Source organism: Trachymyrmex cornetzi, unplaced genomic scaffold (assembly GCF_001594075.2).
Source record: "Trachymyrmex cornetzi isolate Tcor2-1 unplaced genomic scaffold, Tcor1.1 scaffold121, whole genome shotgun sequence".
Lineage (NCBI taxonomy): Eukaryota > Metazoa > Arthropoda > Insecta > Hymenoptera > Formicidae > Trachymyrmex > Trachymyrmex cornetzi.
This window is the reverse complement of record NW_017295773.1, coordinates 434,855-456,284: the sequence shown is the minus strand read 5'-3', so window position 1 is coordinate 456,284 and position 21,430 is coordinate 434,855. Positions and strand designations below refer to the sequence as shown.

The 21,430-nt window shown below is 33.2% G+C and overlaps 3 protein-coding genes across 9 annotated transcripts in view; 2 read left to right on the top strand and 1 right to left on the bottom strand.

The window, feature by feature from the left end:
* Positions 1-2,852: 2,852 nt before the first annotated feature.
* LOC108767486 (protein OPI10 homolog) lies at positions 2,853-4,688 on the top strand. Its single transcript, XM_018517400.1, has 3 exons — positions 2,853-3,033; positions 4,027-4,156; positions 4,258-4,688. The coding sequence occupies exons 1-3, from the start codon at positions 3,004-3,006 to the stop codon at positions 4,686-4,688; spliced, it is 591 nt and encodes a 196-aa protein (XP_018372902.1). The 5' UTR covers positions 2,853-3,003.
* A 2,585-nt stretch (positions 4,689-7,273) lies between these two features.
* On the top strand, positions 7,274-17,365 carry LOC108767728 (uncharacterized). 6 transcript variants are annotated; one of them, XM_018517744.1, is made up of 16 exons: positions 7,274-7,699; positions 9,178-9,275; positions 9,416-9,555; positions 9,641-9,801; positions 10,015-10,020; positions 11,905-11,981; positions 12,083-12,192; positions 12,275-12,489; positions 12,621-12,729; positions 12,960-13,057; positions 13,759-13,822; positions 13,892-13,973; positions 14,064-14,291; positions 14,473-14,578; positions 15,241-15,469; positions 16,066-17,365. In XM_018517744.1, the coding sequence occupies exons 4-16, from the start codon at positions 9,659-9,661 to the stop codon at positions 16,204-16,206; spliced, it is 1,608 nt and encodes a 535-aa protein (XP_018373246.1). In that variant the 5' UTR covers positions 7,274-7,699; positions 9,178-9,275; positions 9,416-9,555; positions 9,641-9,658; the 3' UTR covers positions 16,207-17,365. The 6 variants fall into 6 exon arrangements, with proteins under 6 accessions (XP_018373246.1, XP_018373238.1, XP_018373261.1 ...); XM_018517736.1 differs by lacking the exon at positions 7,274-7,699 and adding an exon at positions 8,289-8,423; XM_018517759.1 differs by lacking the exon at positions 7,274-7,699 and adding an exon at positions 8,290-8,423 and having other exon boundaries at positions 14,064-14,201.
* Positions 17,366-17,463: 98 nt separating this feature from the next.
* Positions 17,464-21,430, bottom strand: part of PIG-S (phosphatidylinositol glycan anchor biosynthesis class S) — a 31,154-nt gene continuing 27,187 nt past the window's right edge. Inside the window, exons 8-10 of one of the 2 annotated variants that reach the window (XR_001940450.1) lie at positions 20,771-21,117; positions 19,828-20,064; positions 17,464-18,452 (exon numbers count right to left, since the gene is read on the bottom strand). Coding sequence is in view for 1 of the 2 variants with exons in the window: in XM_018517723.1 (XP_018373225.1) it covers positions 19,902-20,064; positions 20,771-21,117 (510 nt within the window). In the remaining variant the exon portion in view is untranslated. Of the gene's footprint in view, positions 18,453-19,306; positions 20,065-20,770; positions 21,118-21,430 lie in introns of those variants that run through there. The other variant, XM_018517723.1, reaches the window with a different exon arrangement.

Below are 21,430 nucleotides of genomic sequence, written 5' to 3'. Positions count from 1 at the left end.
AAACAACAAGGACGTATGATTCACTGTGTTACACTGTGTCTGACTGTGTCCCTTGCTGGAAAGCACCCACTGCCTTAGGAAAACTCGGTCCCTCTTGAGTAGAGATCCGCCGACCAATCAGGTGCCCGCCGCGCAAGGGATCTTGCAAATCTACAATATTTTACGACTAGGCGCGTTCCTGTGAGATCTATCCATAGTAGCCTCAGAAGCTACTACTTTCCACGTTTGGTCGCCCGTTCCAACCAGGTAGTCCACGAATCGCGAGCGTACTTCGGTGCAAATCTCGCAACTTCCGACTGGCCGTCCGATAGTGAGCGTCAGGGAACAATGGGCGCATTGGTCGAGGCGGTTGGATGCATCGAGGTGTAGGGAGTGGCGGTCGGTGAGATTATACTCCGCGCGCGCGTGAGGCAACTACTCCACGCTAAGACAACCTTTACAGAGGATTTCTTTACTAATACTGTTCAAATAAACGCGTGACCTCGCGCAAAATGAGTCATTGATCCAAGCACGATACGCGTCGCTGTCTACCCCCCTGTTACGCGACTCTATCGTTACAATGCGAGGGCACATAACAAATATTAATTAACGCACTATATCACGAGCTGAGCCAATCGGTGATGCCTAAATAATTAGTTGACGCGGCGGTTGCAGACGGCGTTCTTGCGGCACGAATACTTGCGGCGCGAGTTATACGCGAGCTGATGATGCGCCACGTGGTAATACAATGGAGTGACGCCACGGCATCGAACATGGCGCCGCGCTGAAACAGCCACGTGGAATCACACAAATCTCTTACCTGCGTAGGGAGGCGCGAATGATAACGCAATGCAGCAATCACTGGGGTCTTCGGCAGTGGGTGGAATCCGGTCCTCCTCTCGTGCGGCAGTTTTGCGGTTTCCTTGCGTCTTATCCACTCCCGGCAATTGGAATAAGGGACAGAGGATCTGGATTTCAATAACACGTGTTACATATAATGTTTATTAACCAACGATGGGTTGCACAATAGATTAGCACGATTATTTCTATAAAATTATTACAAATCGCGAAAATGTTCGGTTGAAACCCGAGATATTAAATTTAGAGAGATGCGAGTTGGGTAACACGTGGTTAAGAATTATCTTAGGCACAATATTATTAGTATAATTTGATTACGCTAATACAATACGCTAAACACAAAGAAAGTATAAGGATCAGTGCATGCAGGATGCTTATACGAAGTATACAGGGCGTTAATGGGACTCTGAGAGGAAAATTTAAAGGAAATGAGGGATGAGTCGGATTACGAATCTTAGAAAAATGGATAGTTCAGTGGGAGCCGTTAACGCTTAGGTCCTTACATAGTCGAGTCCAGAAACAGAGAGAGCGTGGAAGACCGAGGTCCCAAAGGTTTAAGCGTCCCACGCCCCCACTCTGTATGCTCTTGCGCAACGGGAAGAGTGGCGCCGCCTTAAGCCTTATGTCCACGATGCTAGAAATCGGTCCGAGAACTCGGATGAAGAAAGAATTGACCAATCACAATGGTCATGTGATCAAATTGGTCAAATGTGATTTGTTAATTTTTTCTCTGTCCGAAATCTTGGACCGATTTCTAGCATCGTGGACACAAGGCTTTAAGGAATTCTCCGCGCGATGACCCGAGGTCGCTTCATATGGAAGCGGCGTTACGTCGTGTCTCAGAGTACCAATCAGAGTACTTATTTGGAAAGAAAAATGTATGGCTAGGTTTCCATCGAACTTAACGTTGAGTGGACGTAACAGTATCTATTTCATTTTAAGTGCAAAAATGCATTTGAGGATTTTATGCAACGCGAACAGATCTCGTATTGTGGCCGTAGTTAGAAACAAATATGAAAAAAAGACCCGTTCTTCTTGTTTGAACTTTTGCACCAGTTCATCTTTCTTATTCTTCTTTTCTCCTGAGAGAAAAGGAAGAAAGATGAACTGGTGCAAAAATTGAGCCAAAAGGAACAGACCTAAAGAAAGCAGGCGTTTCATAAGCGGAAATTTATAGCGGAACTGAATAGCGCGGACCAATCATAACTCTGCAGTCATTTGGGTGAGATTTCATTTGTGTATTTTTGGCCGTGTTCCAAATTTACTGCCAGCACTGAAAACACTACAGTTTACGTTACGTGCGCTACAGATTTTCAGTACTGGCAGTCAATTTTGGAATACAGTTAATTGCTAGATTCATCCTGGATCCAATGTGCGTCGTACGACGCTCTGCAACCAATCAAAAAACAAGATTTTGCTTCGTATCTCCGATACGAAATAAAATTCTGCTGTCTGATTGGTTGCAAAACGTCGTAAAACGCACGTCGGATCCAGGGAGAATCCAGCAAGAGAGGTCCTCAGAACTCTCTATCCTATAGCCAAATTTTTTCATGCATGTATCAAACCTCGTAGGGTAATATTCGCATTTTTGTGATTCTCTTTCGTACTATTGAGTGAATTAGACAAGGACAGATAATCAACTTGAATCAACTTGATTATTCGTCCTTGTCTAACCCACGTATATAATAGCATTGAAAAGAACCACAAAAACGTGGACATTACCCTATGAGGTTTGGTATCTAAACGAAAAAAGATGTCCACTTTCAAGTTTCTTTCTGCTGCTTTTCAGCGTTTCATGAAATGGCACTTTAAAGGCAGCAGCACACACTTTTGCATAACGCATAACGCATAGTGCATAAACGAATCAACTAATCAGAATCTTTTCTTTCCTCCCATTCCGTAGAAAAGAAGAATTTCAATTGGTTGATTCCTTTATGCACTATGCATTATGCGTTATGCAAGAGTCTGTGCTGCGGCCTTCATCTGGTAGAATCTAGATTTTTCCATGGTCCATCGTGGTTAACAATTAACGGTGGTGTGTGACTATACGATTTTAACGGAATGATACACAAGTAATTTTGTACTTGTGGGCTAGTTCTTTAGAACATTCTGGTGTACTCTGTAATAAACGAGATACAATAGAATGATCTAGATGTGTTTGCAAAAATGCTTGGTATAATAGTAGCTGGACGACTCGTAAGTATCGAATTCTGTTTTTATTATCTCTCATAGCAATGATAGTATAAAATTTATTTCATCAATTATGAGACATATTCTTTATTTTAAAAGTTTCTATCTTATCAAGCTGGCAAGCTTGATATTACAATAAATTCTAAATACTATAAATGGTTATATTTTCAATTATTCTCTTTTTATAATATAAAATTATAAAACTTTGTAATTATTTTGTGTATGTGTGTAAATCAGTTTTATTGGTAATAATTTGGAATCAATTTTGTTTGTATAATTTTTGTGAGTCCAAGAATTAAATATTCTAAAAATTTATAAGTTATTATGACTCAAGTATGAATTTTGAGTTTTTACATTAAGTGAAATTTAACTCTACTTTTAGTAATCTTGCTATAAATATTTTTATCTTAGTAATGCTAGATTAATATTATATATTTATTTCAATAATAATAACAATTATATAAAACTGTTTCTATTACAAACATTTAGTTAAATTTAATTGAGATTTGTTTAATTCTTTATCAATTTAGGTTAATAAGATTAGTATGTATAAAGGAAATAGAGAATAATCAATTTTTTAATTTGAAATAATGAATGTTAATTAGACTCACATATGAACAAAATTTAAATGTAAAAAAAAATAGAGCTAATGAGCCAAGTTGGATATTTTTGATACTGTGTAATTAAGTACATTAAAGTTAATATCAAAATCACAAATATAAAAACAATTAATACCTTAAACAATTGGTCATCCTCAATAAATGAAATAATGATCAATTTTTCGCCTTTATTTTTGAACAATAATAATTTACAATGCTTATGACAAAATTGTTCAGTATGAAACCTTTTCATCTCCACAAGAATCCTTGATATTATGATGGTTTTTCTCGTTAATCAAAAAATTAGAAACTAATAGAATCTTCCTTCTAAAACTTTTGACAGCCATTAACATTCATCCTCTATATATAATTTTGTATAAACATAATTTTTATTTTTTAGGTTCAAACCGACTTTCAACAAGTTGGTGAGAATCAGTTCTTGATTACTATACCTGATGCTGACAATATAAACCATATAGTAGTGTTCCTGACTGGTACTGTTCCTTTCTCAGATGGTATGGGAGGTACAGGTAAGACAGAGAATTAGTTTCGAAACGAAGCAATAAAATAGTTTTGCATACGAACTATACAGATGTCCTAAAATTGATAATTGAAAAATCATTGTTTACAGTATACTTTAGTTGGCCAGATCCAAATGCGCCACCTAATTGGCAATTTCTTGGATATATTTCCAATTCTAAACCATCAGCCATCTTCAAGATATCGAATTTGAAGAAAAATCATGAATTCGTGAATAGCAATTTAGGAATTTTTGGGGTTGGTAAGATCTCACACTTTGCGCAGATTGGTGTGTCAGTTGATCCACTGACAGTGATTGAGCAGCAGATAGCTACCATTGCCGCAACTACAACCAGTTCTTCCATGGAATTCGTACAAAAGATGTTGACAAGTTTTGTGAATTATGTGACTAGTTTTACAGTGACACAAGCTCAAATGACACCAAATCCTACTGAGAACTTTGTGCCTCTGTCTACATTACAGAGCTGGTATGAAACCTTTGAGAGGCGGTTACAGCAGAATCCGAACTTTTGGAAATCGTGATTGTAGTTGTAATCGTATAGTTTGAAATTTGATTTTTCCTATTAATATATAAATATATATACATAATTTTATAACAAGTTTAATCATTATTTCAAAATTATCATAAATTGTCATTTACCTATTGAATTATTAATATGAGTTCATTACCTTTATATTTTCGTTAATAAATAATGATACTAGAAATTATATATATGAATTTTCAAAAATTAGGAAAAAAGCCTATAAGTAATCTCAGATAGATCTTAGTGCCTAATAATGTTTCATATATATTTTAAATACATCTTTTCTTAACTATGCGCCGATTATTGTCGAATTTGTAACTCAATCATAGAGACTGAAATAATATAATCCCACAAATTAAATTGATTATCAATTTTAATAATAATGCTAATAGCAACTTAAAACTTACAACTTATCGCGATAAATAAATATCATAAAATAAAAATTTTTATTTTAAAATGCATTTGAGATATATTGAACTTAAATATATCGCAAACAACTTTAATGCAATGTAGATATATATATTTATTGTGTCATTATTTATATGACATATCAAATACCAAATTTTTGTGTTAAATTATTTTATAATATTTCTTATTTTAAGTTATCATTTTTTGTGTTATTTTGCTCTATTAAAATACATCTAATCATTCATATTTTCAAGAATTTTTCATGAAACGATATTCTATATTCTAAAACGTGTTTTTCTTTAGATAAAAATTTTGACTATCGTTAGGTGACACACAAAAAAACTTGAGCAATAAAATGTAAGTAGCCAATCCAACATGTTGATTTCCTTATTGCTTACGTCTTATTGACTTAAGTTTTTTGTGTGCCGTGATACAGAATCATATAATATTATAATAAATAGGATATTTGTGAAAGAAATCGACAAGAATCATGGATGTGCGATATTCTTCTGTTAATTTTCATAATTTATAATTATGATAAAAAGCCATTAAACTTTTTCGTATCGTTTTTTATCAGTTTCTTAAATAAGGTTTTGCTAAAAGAGCATATTGACGTTTTTTTCAAATGAGCAACGAAAAATGAATATAAAACACTTCGGCTATTTAAAATTCTAATAAGAGCGGATAAGGGTATATCAATTGTACAACTGCGCACAAGCCAATCATAACGCTAGAAAAAATTTTTTTTTAACTACGCAGAAATCGCTGCAATTGGCAATGGGCAATTTACTACAGTAACCACAAGTTGCAAGTGGACCACTTATGATTACATAAGCATATAAAACCAGAATCCAGAATGCAAAGCAAGTTTTCTAATAAATTAAAGTATATTAAATTATTCGGTATGATATGCCGAATAATCTTTACGGATCAACAATTTTCTCTAACAATTACATATCAGTTATAGCACGTTAAATATCAGAAAAAAATTAACATTTTTTTGTTACTAAACCACTCAATTTTATGTTACAAGAAAACTTTCTGTAGTAGAAAAAGGCCAAAATACTGTTAAAATTTAAAGATCGACAGTATGAATCATATTACTATAACGCAATGATTTACTTAACATATATTGGTGCTCATTCAATTTCTTTCGAAACATTCTAATTACATATGTCAAAATTTACAACGCCCTTCAAACACTTAAAAAAATATCGGATAGATTTTCCTACGTAACTATTTTTATTAATTTTCTTTTCAATTCCTATGAAAAAGTGTGTGTCAGAAAAATTGTATATCATCGTATACATACAATCATTGGGTATATTTAGTTGCTATGATTACTCAGTGAGCTCTTGTATCTGTTTGGTCTCTGATTTGTCGCTCATCCTTGCTCTGCAGAAGTTGAAACTAAAATGAGATTACAGTATCTTAAGTTTTAATTTTCTTTCTATAATTTTTTTCGCTTAGATTGATTTTTTTATGATACGTAATATGCACATGTAAGTTAAATATAACCAATTATTTTTTCATAATTATTTGAAATAAAAAAGAACTGTATCTTTTGCATGATGGAGTAAGATTACTCTAAAGTAACATAATAGAATTTAAAGGGTATACATAGTCGAAATAAGGTGTAAGTGCACAATCGATAAAGTAGAAAATGTTACCGCATATAATAATAGAACTGATTTTTAGTTATTAAATAAATTTAATAATTATAATTATTTCCCAAATTATGAGACAATTTTCCTAAACTTTCCCAAACTATTTTCAAACTGCAATAAAAAAAGAGGAATGTTAAATATTTCTGCTAACTATATATACGCTCGATTAATTTTAATTGATTATAAATAAATGATTTCTTAAATTATGAAACTGTTTTCCTAAACTTTCCCAAACTATTCGCAAACTTTAGCAATAAAAAAAAAAAGAGATGTTAAACTTGTGTTAAATATATGAAGGTCCATGTCGATGGTATGTCATCTAAAACCTTTTTCAGAGAAAGCATCCGCTTTGCTGCGTCTAATCGTGCCGCGGCATCGTGGCATGTCATTGTTGGAAAGCACTGTGTCGACGTACGTCGCCTAAAAGTCTTGATAGAAAGCTCCCAGTGTCAACAAGCATGTTGCTACAATACGAGTACGACTTACGAGTCGAGCAGAAAATTCAAGGTTTCAAGGTTCCCGAAGGCGCGCGCGTGCGCGAGGCGCGAGTGGAGGTGCAACCCGTGCAACGCGACGGCGACGGTTTGGAGAGTCTGTGCGAACTTCATGTGTGACATCACGCTTCATTGTTGGAGGTTTACGTCATTCTCGAGTCTGCTCGAAGAGTCGCGTGGAGTCGCGCAGCGTCGCGGGGACGAGTGCATGCATGTACGTACTGGTACGTACATACGTTTGTACGCACGCATGCAGGCAGGCAGGCTGGCAGGCTGGCAGGCAGACAGACAGACAGACAGACAGAGACAATCCCGTCGCGAAAGACAACAAGCGATAAATGTCGCTCAACTCGTCATTGCTGACTCGCTGCTCGCACGCTCGCTCAACGCTCCAGTCACCCAGTGTCTCTCGCGGGTAAAAAGACGTCCGCGGTCCGGAGGTATACAAAATAAGCGTCGGTTGTTCCGTTACCCGAAAAAGCACCTGGTGTCATCGCAGAGAGATAAAAATGATTCCCGTTTGAAAACGCTCGAACGTGTCGGAATATAGTAATATATTCGCTCTATGTCGCGGAGACTGTTATATCAATATATTTACGAGTGAGATCCAACGACTTCCGTCGTATCGCATCGCACATGACGCACGTCGTCATCGACCGTGACTTCACCCAGGTGCACCCATTTCGTCCTCGCTCAACATTCGGTGGAGCGAGACTAAAATGATAATAATTTCAACGTACCATCCCGGTGAAAATGTGATTGACTATCCGTACGGCGCTGTGCTTCTCCATCCGCCGTCTACGTCTACGTCTCTAGCGCCAGTTACTTAGTGCGCGCCTCTCTTTCATTTTAAATATAACAAGTGTATAAATAAGTATGAGCAATAGCGGGAGTGCGCGGCGAGACTCTTTGCGTCGCCACCGCTGTTGATTTTTCTCCCGCGCGCCCGCGCGATACGCGTGGATACGCATTGTTTATCAACGTGTTCGGTTTGGTTCGGTTCGGTGGTGTTACGTTCGGACAGAGATCAATGTAGAGAGTGAATGACAGCGAGAGTGTATACGAATGGTGCGCTCCGTCTTGCACTCGAAAGTTCGTGATCGTGTTCTTCTCTTTGTGTGTGTGTGTGTGTGTGTGTGTATGGGCACGTAAACATCATCAAAGGTACCTGTTTCTTTCGATAGTTTCGATATTTGCTGCTGTTTGCCGCGCGATCCCTTCCTGAATCGTTGATGAGGATAGAACGGAGGACGACAAAAAAATTGTGGAGTGCGCTATCTTTATTTAGATTAGTAATCTAAAATAATCCTTGTATCGAGATTCCTTTAAAAAAAATAATAAGTCATTTTTTTAATCGATCGACGATTCTGTGCGACGACGGAGAGGTGACGCGAGGTGGTTGTGTGTATACATAAGCATCCATCAATTGTCTCAAAACAGCGGCACTGCTGACAGGGGTGTTTAACTTTCTTTTGTAACTAACAAAATTTATGATGTGATAAGAGATTGTTATTTTCTTTTAACATAATGCAAATTATTTGTATGGGTCAATGAATCATCTATTATTGTAATTAGAAATGGAAAATGTGATTACATGACGCGGTATTTCTTGGGAATATTAGTGAGTAGGTCTGTTTCTTATTTCTAGACTGAACTCTTTCGCGTTTTCATCAAATATTAAATATATATCCAAGTATCTCTTACTTTAAGTTCCAAAAATGTATACTAATTCAGCCACAAAAAAACAGACCCCGTGACATTTTAATGATTCAGCAATGAGAACATCAACATATATGAATATTTTCTTTCCTCCTCTTTCCTCCTTTTTGTAATTAAAAAATTATAACTTATATACTTGTGCTAACATCTGAAAAATAAACATGTAAATATGTTAAAAGATCTCTTGTGTTTTATTCAGGTGAACTTGAAACATTTTTAATTAGAAGAAACTAGGATATAAAGCTCTTGGTGAAAAGCATTTAATGTACTGGCATATCTGACAAAAATGTCATCAAGGTTAATACAGTTGTTACATTTAAAATTAAAGCGATTTATAGCCTATGTTATATATTATTATATAAAGTTTACTTTCTGTTTAATAAAATAGTTTTACTTATTTTAATTAGAAAATTATAATATTTCTTTTTATTTTATAGAAAAGCTTAAAAGTTCCAATTGAAAAGAACATACATTCATATTTCCAAAAGTAGGCATTTAAATCAGTTTTAAATAATGAGGAATATTTATCATCAGGTATTGATCAAGCATAAACTTTACAATCACCAGTATTTCCAATGTAAGTATAGTATATTCATTCTTACTTAATTTTTCCTCGACTAACGATACGAAAACAAAGAAAAGAGAATTGCTTACTGTTGTAGATACAAGAAATATACGTGATGCTGTTGCTTCTAAACTGCTTGCAGCTATACAACAAGCTGCAGTACGATGCTGAGAATTATTCTGAATATACTGATGCCTATATAATGTTAGAAGAATTCTACATATTTGCCGCAGAACTGGCACATCTGTGCGAGCAAGGGTAATATAAAAAAACCTTTACAATATATTGACAGGTCTGACTTGCTTTAGGTAGTTTTCAGTATTTTTGAAGATGATCAAATATTCTTTTATACAATAACGGCTTCCATTCCTCTCACAAACTAAATTATTATTTATAGAATAAATCATTTTTTTCTATGTACATGCGTATCTTTGTTCGATTGTTAGATAAACGGGGAATTCTATGTTTCAGGCAAAGGTATTGACCATTTAATTATGATTATAGTGGGGATATTTAAAAGCAATGATGAAACGAAATGCAATGTCTGTCATAACAAAATTATTTGATATCTGGAAGTACGTTTAGTTACAAAACGATTAATCCATGCTATTATCTCGTATATCATATTACCACACTCTGATGAAATTTCGCTTACTGATATCATTGATGATGTTTCTTCTCTGCTATACAGACTGATGTAATTTCATGATCCGGTACAATTGTCGTTTTTAGTAGCATCCTGCGTAAAAAATTGTCCAATATTTACTACATAGTTTTAAATAATAAATTTCATCAACGATATTTCTAACTAATTTATCGAAATATTATAATAACCGTTTATAAGATGTTTACTCAAACTGAGAAGAAAAATTTCTTTACTTTCCATGCATTTTTGTTCATGTTTACGGGCAAAATTCAAACATGCCGATTACTTTTGGACTTGCAACACAATCAAACTGAAATAATAATAATTTTTCCAAACTAAGATCTTTGTTGTTGATTTTTGTTGTTATTAACATCTTAAAATCGACGATCTAATTTAATTTAGGAAGCTTATTATTATTATTTCAGTTTGATTGTGTTGCAAGTCCGAAAGTAATTGGCGCGCAGTTATATATCTGAGATAAATTTATTTTTAAATATTATTCCAACATTTAACTTTGACCATAATTAGCGTTACTAAAGGCTCATCGGCCAAAACTGGCCGATGAATCTTTAATGCCTAAATAATTCGATGTGAAATTTGTATATACTATATATATATATAAACGTAGTTACTTAAAAACGCAACTAAACTATTGAAATAATATCACAATTAAATTTTAATGTTCAATAGGCATCTATTAAAGAGATCTTAATATGCTGGAAATCTGTAAATAAATTTATTTTTGTGAAAAGTATTACCTCGGTCTGGAGTCGAATCCAGATCTCTAGCATTCCATGCAAGCGACCTAAGCCTTTAAACTACTGAGGTCTTATAAGAATATTACTGAGTAATATTCTTCGCAATAATCAGTATATATATGGAAATGTCTTTCTTTCAGGTGACGTAAGATAAACAATAAAAATCTTATTGGACCGTATATGTACAAAAAAATAAATGTAGATTATTTTATAATTGAAATTTAGAGATTATATTCAGAAAAAAAATGTTGACTAAAATGTAACTGATCATATTAGAAAATGTATTTAAAACATGATTTAAATAAATATGATTTAAATAAATGATTTAAATAAATATATAAATGATTTAAATAAATGTTGACATAATAATGAAAAAAAGAAATGTAAAGATAATTTCGCTGTAATAATTTTATGATTACATCATTTTTTCTCACAAATATTGAAAAAAAATTCTTTACAAGAAAACGAAACATATTCAAATCTAAACAAAAAACTTAAAAAATTTAATAATACATTTATTATAGTTTTGGTGATTATTAGCAAAAATAGAATGTTTAAAGAAATTATTTTTATAAAAATTTTCTGAGTTTTAATAAATTTTTTGAAAAAAAAAAAATTTCTTCATTTTAAAAAGTACAGAAAAATTTTTTTTCTTGAGATACATGCCATAATTTATATTTCGTGCGTAGTAAAAATTGTAACATGTACTTATAATAGTTATAATCAAAATAATGAAGATTGTGAAACTGAAAAAGTTTACTCTTAATCATAGAATTTGATGAATCAGTGTTGTATGCAGGTTTATATGCACGATCGTGTAAATAGAAAAATCACTTTATAGAGTCTTTTACAAATACAATAGTCACCATATTGAGTGTGATAATACTAGATCAGTATATGAATTAAAACAAAATTAAACGATTACACTACATATACATTATTCTTGTTCTGTTTTAGAACAGCAGTTGTTCCTATGAACGCCTCTTGTTCATTACACGGTGATGGAAAAGGTACTAAACACAAAATTGGTTCAAGTAAGTCAACAAACAGTCTGCTTATTATATTATAGACATTTTTAATTGTGTCGATGAGACAATGTCTTAATTATATACTTATTTATTGATTAATTTCTTAGAGAGGATGGCGTATGAGGTATTTTTGGGCGGGTCTTGTAATCCAACTACCTGGAGGTCAGATATAGCGATACCGACTCTTCAGAATCTTGGCATTACTTATTATAATCCTGTAAATAATTTAAATAGTTTATCCTTGTTTTTTTTCATAATTGTATACGTACGAGACATTGCAATTAAATTATGTATCACAGCAAGTGTCACAGTGGGGGCCGGAATTAATAGCCCAAGAATATGAGGCAAAACAGACGGCACGAGTCTTACTGTTTGTCATTGACAATCAGACGCGCAACAGCGCAGGCATCATTGAAGCAGCTCAACTGGCAGCTACACGTAGCGAGTCCTTGGTTCTTGTCATTTATCCGTATCGTCAAGGACAAGCTATACTTGGAGAAACTGTTTCCACACAGTACGTTCATATGATTTAATATAATATGAAATTATACAGATTTCAAAGAAATAAATATAAATCTCTTAATTTAGATTTATTATTTAATTGTTATAATTTCTTTCTTATCAACCTTATATTTTATTCTACAGAGAATATTATGACTTGATGAACGGGTTGTTAGTGCTTCAATACCTAATGGAAAGGCAAAGGGTACCAATATTCGAGAGTGTATCAGTTGCCCTTCATTGTACGTCCAAGGTAATGGCTCTGATCAATGAAAAAATGTATCAGAATGAGACTCGGTTTTTCATCTGTTTAACTTGTGGTTAAACTTAACGTGCTATTTTATCCAATAGGCTTCATTCACGATATTATCATAGATGAAGCCCATTCAATAAAATATCAGATTAAACCACAAGTTAACCAGACAATGAAAAATCGGACCTGAATGATTAATATGTATATATACATGTATATGCTATGTATAGATGTTACGTGAAGAGATCAATGTGCAGGATTGCGTGAACACCGAGGATGGCATCAAACCTATAAGAATCTCGCTTACTCAAAATGGAACGGATGTAGTGTAAGTTTCTATTCAATGTAGTCGCCTATTTACATTATATGTATGACATAGGTTACTGAGTGATAATTGCTTGTTTTATATATATATATAATTATATATATAAGGTAATTTGAAAACATATTAATGAACAATAAGCCAGAATTAAAACAAGCAATTATCACTCAGTAACCTATGTCTGGAAATATGTAATAACCTGGCGATGTCTAATTAACATTGTGACATGAAAGTGGTAATGTTTAAAAATTAAAGAATTAAAATCGTAAGCATAATAGATCAATAAACAATGTTGGTTTTTATTCATAATATTTCAATAAATAAAAAAAAATTTAGAAAGATCAAGAATTATATTCTTTCGAATTGTTTACATTTAAATGATTGGAAATAATTACAATGATTTGACATTATTCCAGTTATCAACTTCATTTGTATATTGACAAATTGATGTATTTCTATAGCGCTTGTTTTCATGTTGGTTACTAAATGATCAAGATGTTTACATCGTAATTAGATGCATTCGATAAATAATGCAGCATATTTGAATATTAAAGAAAGAAAATACAAGAATGTAATTAAATAAAAATTGTTTGTTTCGGTTTTTACCTCCAAAAATCTCTCAAAATGTTTCTTAGCATGCATATAAATAAGAAAAAAACAAAGAGTATTTACAAACAATTTATAAAGAAATTTTGTTTACATGACAGAAAATTGCGGGAAATTTTCAAATCTATGGACGTTAATGATAGTGGCACAGTAAAATTGGGGGAAGTATGTACATCTTATCAAATTAAGTTTCTTAAAAAAATCATCAAACTTAATATGATCTTTTTATTCCAGGCTTGGATGATGTTACAGTCAAGCACAATGTGTAACAATTTGTCTCTCTTGGATCTGCTCAACACAGTAAATAAGAAGTCCGGTAATGCTTGCGTATTATATTTTTATGGCGTTTAACAGATTCGTGTTTTGATAGTAAAAAATATTAAAGTACGATATATTCGCTGTGCAGAAATCTATAGGACATTAATAGATGGATTTCCGGCAAAAGGTGACCCAACCGAATTGCGAATAAATTTCGAACAGTTCTGCGTTTTAGCCAGTGAATCGTCATGGATGCGGATGAAGAGTAATGGCATCTCTTGCGAAAGTGAGATACCTTCAGTATGGAATATATTATGTAGGAAGACCTCAAATTTCTTGCGCCGAGTTTTCGTACATCCCTTTAATCGTTTCCTAGGTATTTCTGATTTTCAACAATTTCCCACGATCTTCAATGAACTCACTGTCTACACTTCTCGCCTGAATCTTCCATTTTCTCATTTCCCAAAATTGAGCACTCGATTTTATCTATTTCGTAAAAATTAGGTAAAAAACGAAATTTCTTTTAAACTTTTAAATCAAGATTTAAACTTTTTCAGATTGGACTAATTCCTTCGTACAAGAGTTCGAGAAGAGAGACATTTATGTTGGCGTAGTCAGTAAAGATCTGTTTTGGTTAGAATCTTCTGCAATACCGTTGATAGAGTGAGCATCAACAGCTTAGTGATAATTACCTCTCACCGAGTTATGCCTATATCAGATTAGAGATTGAGATTGTATTTAACCGATCAGAATCAATTATCACGAGTGCAATCGCACAAGTGCCTAAACAGAATAAACATCGTAAGAAAATAAATAACCTAATAGAATTAAGAAATAATAATAATTATATATATATTATATAGTAAAACATAACATGTATTAATAACACGATCCAATTGTATGATCGGTACAAACAACCCAATCGCAGTAATTGTTATTGGGAGAACATGTGCTGATTCGACAAAAACGCTCTATCAGCTACGCAAGACCATGAGGTCTAAAACCGAGGGAAAGAAGCAAGGACAAAAAGTAACTTGTACATCTATGATTACGTTTGTCAACAGGTCAATTGTAAAAATGTTAAAATTCAATTGTAAAACAACACGGACAAGTACAGTTAGAGTTTGATTGAAGTTAGTTCAAGTTAACTCCAAAATATTCAATTCATTCCATGCCCTTGCGAATCTTTTAATCCTGTGCCGATCACAATATCAAATTCACAATATCAAATTTAGCGAATTTTGCTTTGATCGGTCAAATTCAATTTCAATCTCAATCTCTGAGACGGGCATTAAATATGATTTCATTTATTTGCGATTTTCCAGATCAATGAGGTTGTCTCTATATCGACCAAGCTTGAATGAATACAACGTAAGAATATTGCCGCAAGAATTGCAGAAGATAAAGAATTCACGACTGATCCTATTGATAGTGCCGCAGCATTCGCGCGGCATCGCCATTATGGCACTGGCAGCTCATTTGATTGGACTGCACGCTAAGCTCGTCCTCTGTGTTCAAATTCTTCCTGAGGGTTCTATTATATCTGATGAACAAGTATGATTGATATTTTACATCCCTCCTTTTTTCCAACACACACGCATACATACATATACATACACAACACAGAATTAACAATCAAATTATGTAAGTCTTCTGAATAGTCGCCGCGATCATATAAAGATCATGACATCATAAGCGAGAAATGACACAATAAAGTTTCTTGCATGTTATTTATAAACAGGGAAAGTTTAGGTAAAATAAAATAATGAGATCGTTTTAAAATACTTATAAAAATGGATTGAAACCCCTCTCCCCCCTCCTTGACAATTAGTAAATAGTCATAAAAGAAAGTGAAAATAGGCTACGCATTGAGTAAACGCACCTCACATGCCTTTTACAATTATTTGCTAACCGCCGAGAGGGGGGTAATAGCCAATACGGCCACAGCGACTACTCAGGAGCCTTAGGACTAAATCATTCTAGCAAATTAAACTTCAAGCATCATATAATTGCAATTAATAATGAAATTAACTTCTGTACAATATTGCAAAGTTATAATCTATGATACATATTTGTTTTTATAAATATTTGTAGGAAAATTTTTTTTTTAAATTATAATAGTTGATATTATTTTCTTTTTATTCATTTAGTTGACTGAACAAGCCCGAAAAGATTACAACCGGGGGAGGATGTACCTGTCGGACTTCGCAACGCGTGAAGGTGTACCTGTTTTTCAGAATATCGCTGATGCTTTACAACATGCGATACAATTAGTTCAAAATCCTTGTTGACCTAAGTGCTCTTTACTGTTTTTCTTTTTTCTATTTTTTTCACACAGATAAGCTCATTAGTTTGAGAATTAATTTATTTTTATTCTTAACCGTGTCCAGCTACCATTTGAGATCAATACGTATACCATAGGTATAATGATGATAACGTATTATCATTATTATATCTATAAGAAGCGATTGTGTTAGTTACAGCAATTCATTATCGTTATTGGCTGCTTTTGCTAATAAGATTGCTTTTTCTCATAATGTTTTTTATCGTTAATGTCTCATCAATATACAGTCGCGTATTATTTATGCTCTTTTCATTAATAATGTTGCTTGTTTACATAGTATTATTACTATTATCATTTTTAAGTTCTTGACGAAATTAAAACATGTGCAATCAAGACTTTATTTCTGTCGAGATATTCTATTTATCGTAAGTATTTGTCATGAACACGACATTTTTGAAGCAATTATTTTTACTTTGTTGACCGTTACACACGATCCTTTTATTTATTTTATTTTATAAAAAAAAATATATAATTTTACATTGGTTTAATGAATCGAGTAGCTAACCATTTTACTATATGCCCTTCTCTTATCGAATAACGTTAAATCCTTATTTAGTTATCATAGATTAATAGAAAAAACAATCTCTCACGGTAGATGGACAATTTTTCTCTCATTTTTTAAATTGTAACTTAACGTTCGCAATTTTTTGTAACCTTTTGGTAATGTGGTTGAGGATTGATTTGATATATATGTACATAAAACTCATTGTTTCTAACGATCTAATCAAATTATTAACTTTTGGAATCTGATAAAAGAAGGATGCGAGAGAGAGAGAGAGAGAGAGAGAGAGAGAGAGAGAGAGAGAGAATGTGTGGAATTGCTTGTATTTTGAATGCGTGATGCGTATTTCAGCTGAGTACATACCGATATGCATGCATGGAATATCATGAATATGCGTGATACATTTCAACCCACACAAATATGAAATTTTAACTGTCAATGATAATGAAAAATTTCAGTATAAGAAACTGTTGTCTTATCCAAATCAATGTACAACGTATAAATGAATAAGTAAGTAAAAAAGAAAAAACAGAACTAGTTAAAACGAGATATTAGAGCTGCTGCACACACTTTCCATAACAGTAACCATAAGACGTACCTTAAGAATTAGCCAATCAAGAATTAATCAAATTTTTAGCTCTGATTGATTAAAGCTAGAAACATAAAAAACGTGAATAGTAAGCGAACTGACCAATCACTACTTCACGTTCTCTACTGTGATTGGTTGATTCGCTCACTGTTTAAGTCTTATTGCTTTACGATTTTTTTATGTGTTTCTAGCTTTAAAGATTATTTATACTAGAATAATGACTAATTGACTTCATTCTGCTCACATTCGATTGTGATTGGTCAGTTTCTTACAGCTTAGCATAAATTAACAGTTTACGGCCAATATAAATGATCCTTAAGGGGAATCTAAAGATGATTAATCATAGTACAAGTAGAACTTCACACAATTTACAGACAATTTACGTGTCACTGACACATCACTACATATTACTACATCAATATCATGGTGGAATAAACAAGGTGTACCATTCCCGTGGTTGCGCAGTAGCCAATGGGAAATTTGACCCGAAATGCAAAACACGAATAAACGAAAGAACACGATTTCGGGTCAAATATCTCATTGATTTCCCCACCTTAGATTACCCCCGCCATTCACAGCCAGGATGCGCAATGGTATACCTTGTTTATTCCACCATGATCAATATCTCACGTATATAAATTTTCGTATAACAATGACATTTTAATTAGGCCCGGTTGTATAAACATTACTTGACGAGATTTAAACGAGACTTAAAACTCTTTCTGTCTCATTTTCAAGCCAAAAGTGTGACAAAGACAGAAAGAGTTTTAAGCTTCGCTTAGTCAAAATAACTTTGGTGCAATTGGGCCTTCTAAGTCCAATTCTAAGAACTACACGCTATTTCTTCGTACAAAGTATTAGTCTGTGGACTACTATTTCGTAAGAACACAGATTGCACAGCTTTTATATGAAGCAAATGGGTGATTCTTAGTAGAACTAACTCAAGTTCGAGTTAGTTCACGGAGTAATAAGAAAGGAATAAAATCTCTGCAATTTACTTTGGATTCTGCAGCGGCAAAAAAATTCGTGGTCCTTCTGTCGCTGATAACCTTGTTTTTCCGGTTGTGGTGGAGATGGAAGTGTGGTATTCACAATTGAAACACTGTCGAAGTGAAAATAACGCGTGTTGAAAAAGACTCACATCAGTAAAAAATAAAAAGTAAATATTATGGTAAAAAGATGCTATACTGTATTAACTTGTACCAATGGACAAACAAGTGCAAAAAAAAGAAGTCTTTTCAAAGCACCGAAGATTAGTTTTAAAAGTTTGTAAGGTAATTGTTGAGTTTAGCCTCTTCACCTCCGATGTTGACAAAATTAGGCTCATTCCTATCCATCTTATTGATGCTTTGCTTGTCGAAAAACAATCAGAAGTATCAGAATACTAGAGAAAGAGTATGACGATAATTTCTGACGGAACTTCCAAAGTTGAGGGTATCGATCATGTAATTTTTTCCTTAGGGCGAAAGTGTGAAAAGTAAAAATTTTTCGTTTTTGTATGTGTGTAAATTATATAGTACTCGCTAAAAGTTACGGGCGACCTAAATAATTTCTAAATGGTCCGAGATATAAGATTGAAATTTACAGGAATACATAACATATAATGCACGTAACGTAAACTAGCATTTTCAGCGCCGACAGTAAATTTGGAACACAGCTCAAGTAGAGTACAATAATAAGGAGCTTTTGTAATACGGTAGATCCAGATAGATGAACGCTAAAGTCACGTTATTTGTGCAAAAGTCGAACCCAATTATTACTCGATCTGACCAGACCCGTATTTTCGGGTACCCACACAACCCTACTTATTGACTTATTAATATAATTGTTTATCATTATTGTTTATTACATATTTTTATTAATTTACATTTACTTTACATTTTATTAATTAACGAAGTTTTGTAAAAGTAATTTCGTATTATATATATTTACAAATTTTATATTTATTCTTTTATCACATTTTATATTTATTCTTTTATTATTAATCAATGTTATATTTGAATATCGCGTTACTATTTAGTTAGGACCAAAATTTTATTGCTAGCTGATTACTCTAAATTATCGTTATACGCGTTGTCTCACCTGTTTTCTTCCACCATGGTTTGAAGAAACAAATGAGAAAAGAAAGGAGGCTCCAGAAAAAAAATCGTTTATTATATTCCTTTGCATGAATATAATATATACTCGTACACATAATTTATTAAACATTTTTCTTTTCGGAATAAAACAAAGCTATTCCATTTCTCACGCGTTTTCTTTCAGCATCTTTTTTGAACGAGATCTTAATATATTATCTGTCATATGCGACAGTGAGTAAAAATTCTCAAAATTCTTATGCTCATTTAATAATCGTTACGATTATGTGATCCCATTGGAGTGAATTAAAGATACTCGAAATACGTTTAACGTTATACGCGTAAATAAAAACTTAGATAAGAGCCTCTGCATGAAATTATACGCTTATTGTTATACATTACCTTTTGATCGAAATGAGTTCAAACGAGCAATCGCACGAGTGTCTGCATGTAATATTATCGGTCAGATAAGTGATTTATTCAGTTTTCAGTCTATTGTCCTCGTCATTTTTACTTTCTCTAAGATCGACCTTTTTTTCTGTGTTATCCTTTCCAGGAAAATAGTACCTTCGTATATTCTTGAGAGATAACAACACCGGTATCATAGCCGGCAGAAATAGGGGAATGTACACGGCGTACCTGTAATATCATAAAATTATTTATTATGTAATTTAAAAAATATATGCTGAATTTTCGTAATGCTTTCTGTTGATTTTATATGAACCCACAAAGAGGAATTAAATATTATCTCTTTTTTTATGTTACATAGACGTGGATCGTTTCAACTATCTCAAGTAAAAAACAGTTTTTCGTTTCAGATAAAAATATTTCATAATTCAATTAATCTCATAAGGGCCATAGCACACAAGAATATATTACTTCTAGGAAATAAAAATATCAACATGAAAACACGTATCTGCACAGCGAATAAGGAGTGTATCATTTTATTTATTACAGTAATTTTAAGAACAAAATTGCAAAATTTGGCTTTTTAGCAGGCTTTATAGCTTCGTAAAATATAAGCCTAAACGAGTTTCATAGTAAAATATTTCTTCTACCAGATGATATATGGTAGAGTCCAATAGTATGATGCCTTTGACAGTATTATGGCAATAGTTCAACGTGCAGCACGCGATGTTGTTCGAAGGGAGGAATTTTGTGTACGAGAGAGGATGCCATTTCGTAGTTCTTGCATTAAAAGATGAGAGTGGAATAGGCCTATTGGGGAAACCACTATAAAAAAAGACGCACCATGCTATTTACCGCAGGGTGGTGAGGAAATGATAGCGCTCTGACATTTTTTCATTATTTCCACTTTTTTAAAGATAATTTAAAATTAACTTACTTTTGATCCTCTGGAAAGTAAAGAAGCGCCAAGAGTGTTGGGTCGGAAAAAGCCGCCTCAGAGATGATAAAAGCTTCTTTGCTGAGGATGAAACTACGTTTGAGATCGCCTCGTCGCAGATGCTCAGCAGATTCATGCACTAGCCCAAGAGCAGTCTTGATTCTGTTTCCTACTACGTCCGTAATAACGATATTGCTAATTTCTTTGAGTAGTCGCGCCAGTGACTGCAGAGTTAATTTGGCCGAAGTTAACTGTTCAACAGTGCGATATCTCAATAAAGAATCAATTTCCCAATCACGTGATTTTAACCCCACCAATGGCACCGCCGTCACTCCGTTAATAGATTTCTGAAAATTAATTATTTTTTAAGTCATTTACATTTTAATGAATGTTTGTATATTATATAAAGGATTATGAGATAAAATAAAATATTCTGTCTTGTAAAAATCGTAACGATGTTTAAAGACAAATTCCTAGCATTATTTTGAAAGATAATTCCAATATCACAAAATATGTTAAGATTATAATAATTAAAAGTTTTTGAGTTATAAACAGGCACTAGATATTCATGCTATTTCTCAGCGTACGTGGAGCACCGTTGGCGTGCAAGTGAGTACTGAAATGAAATAACAATGCTTTGTTTATGTTTAGCGAATCGCA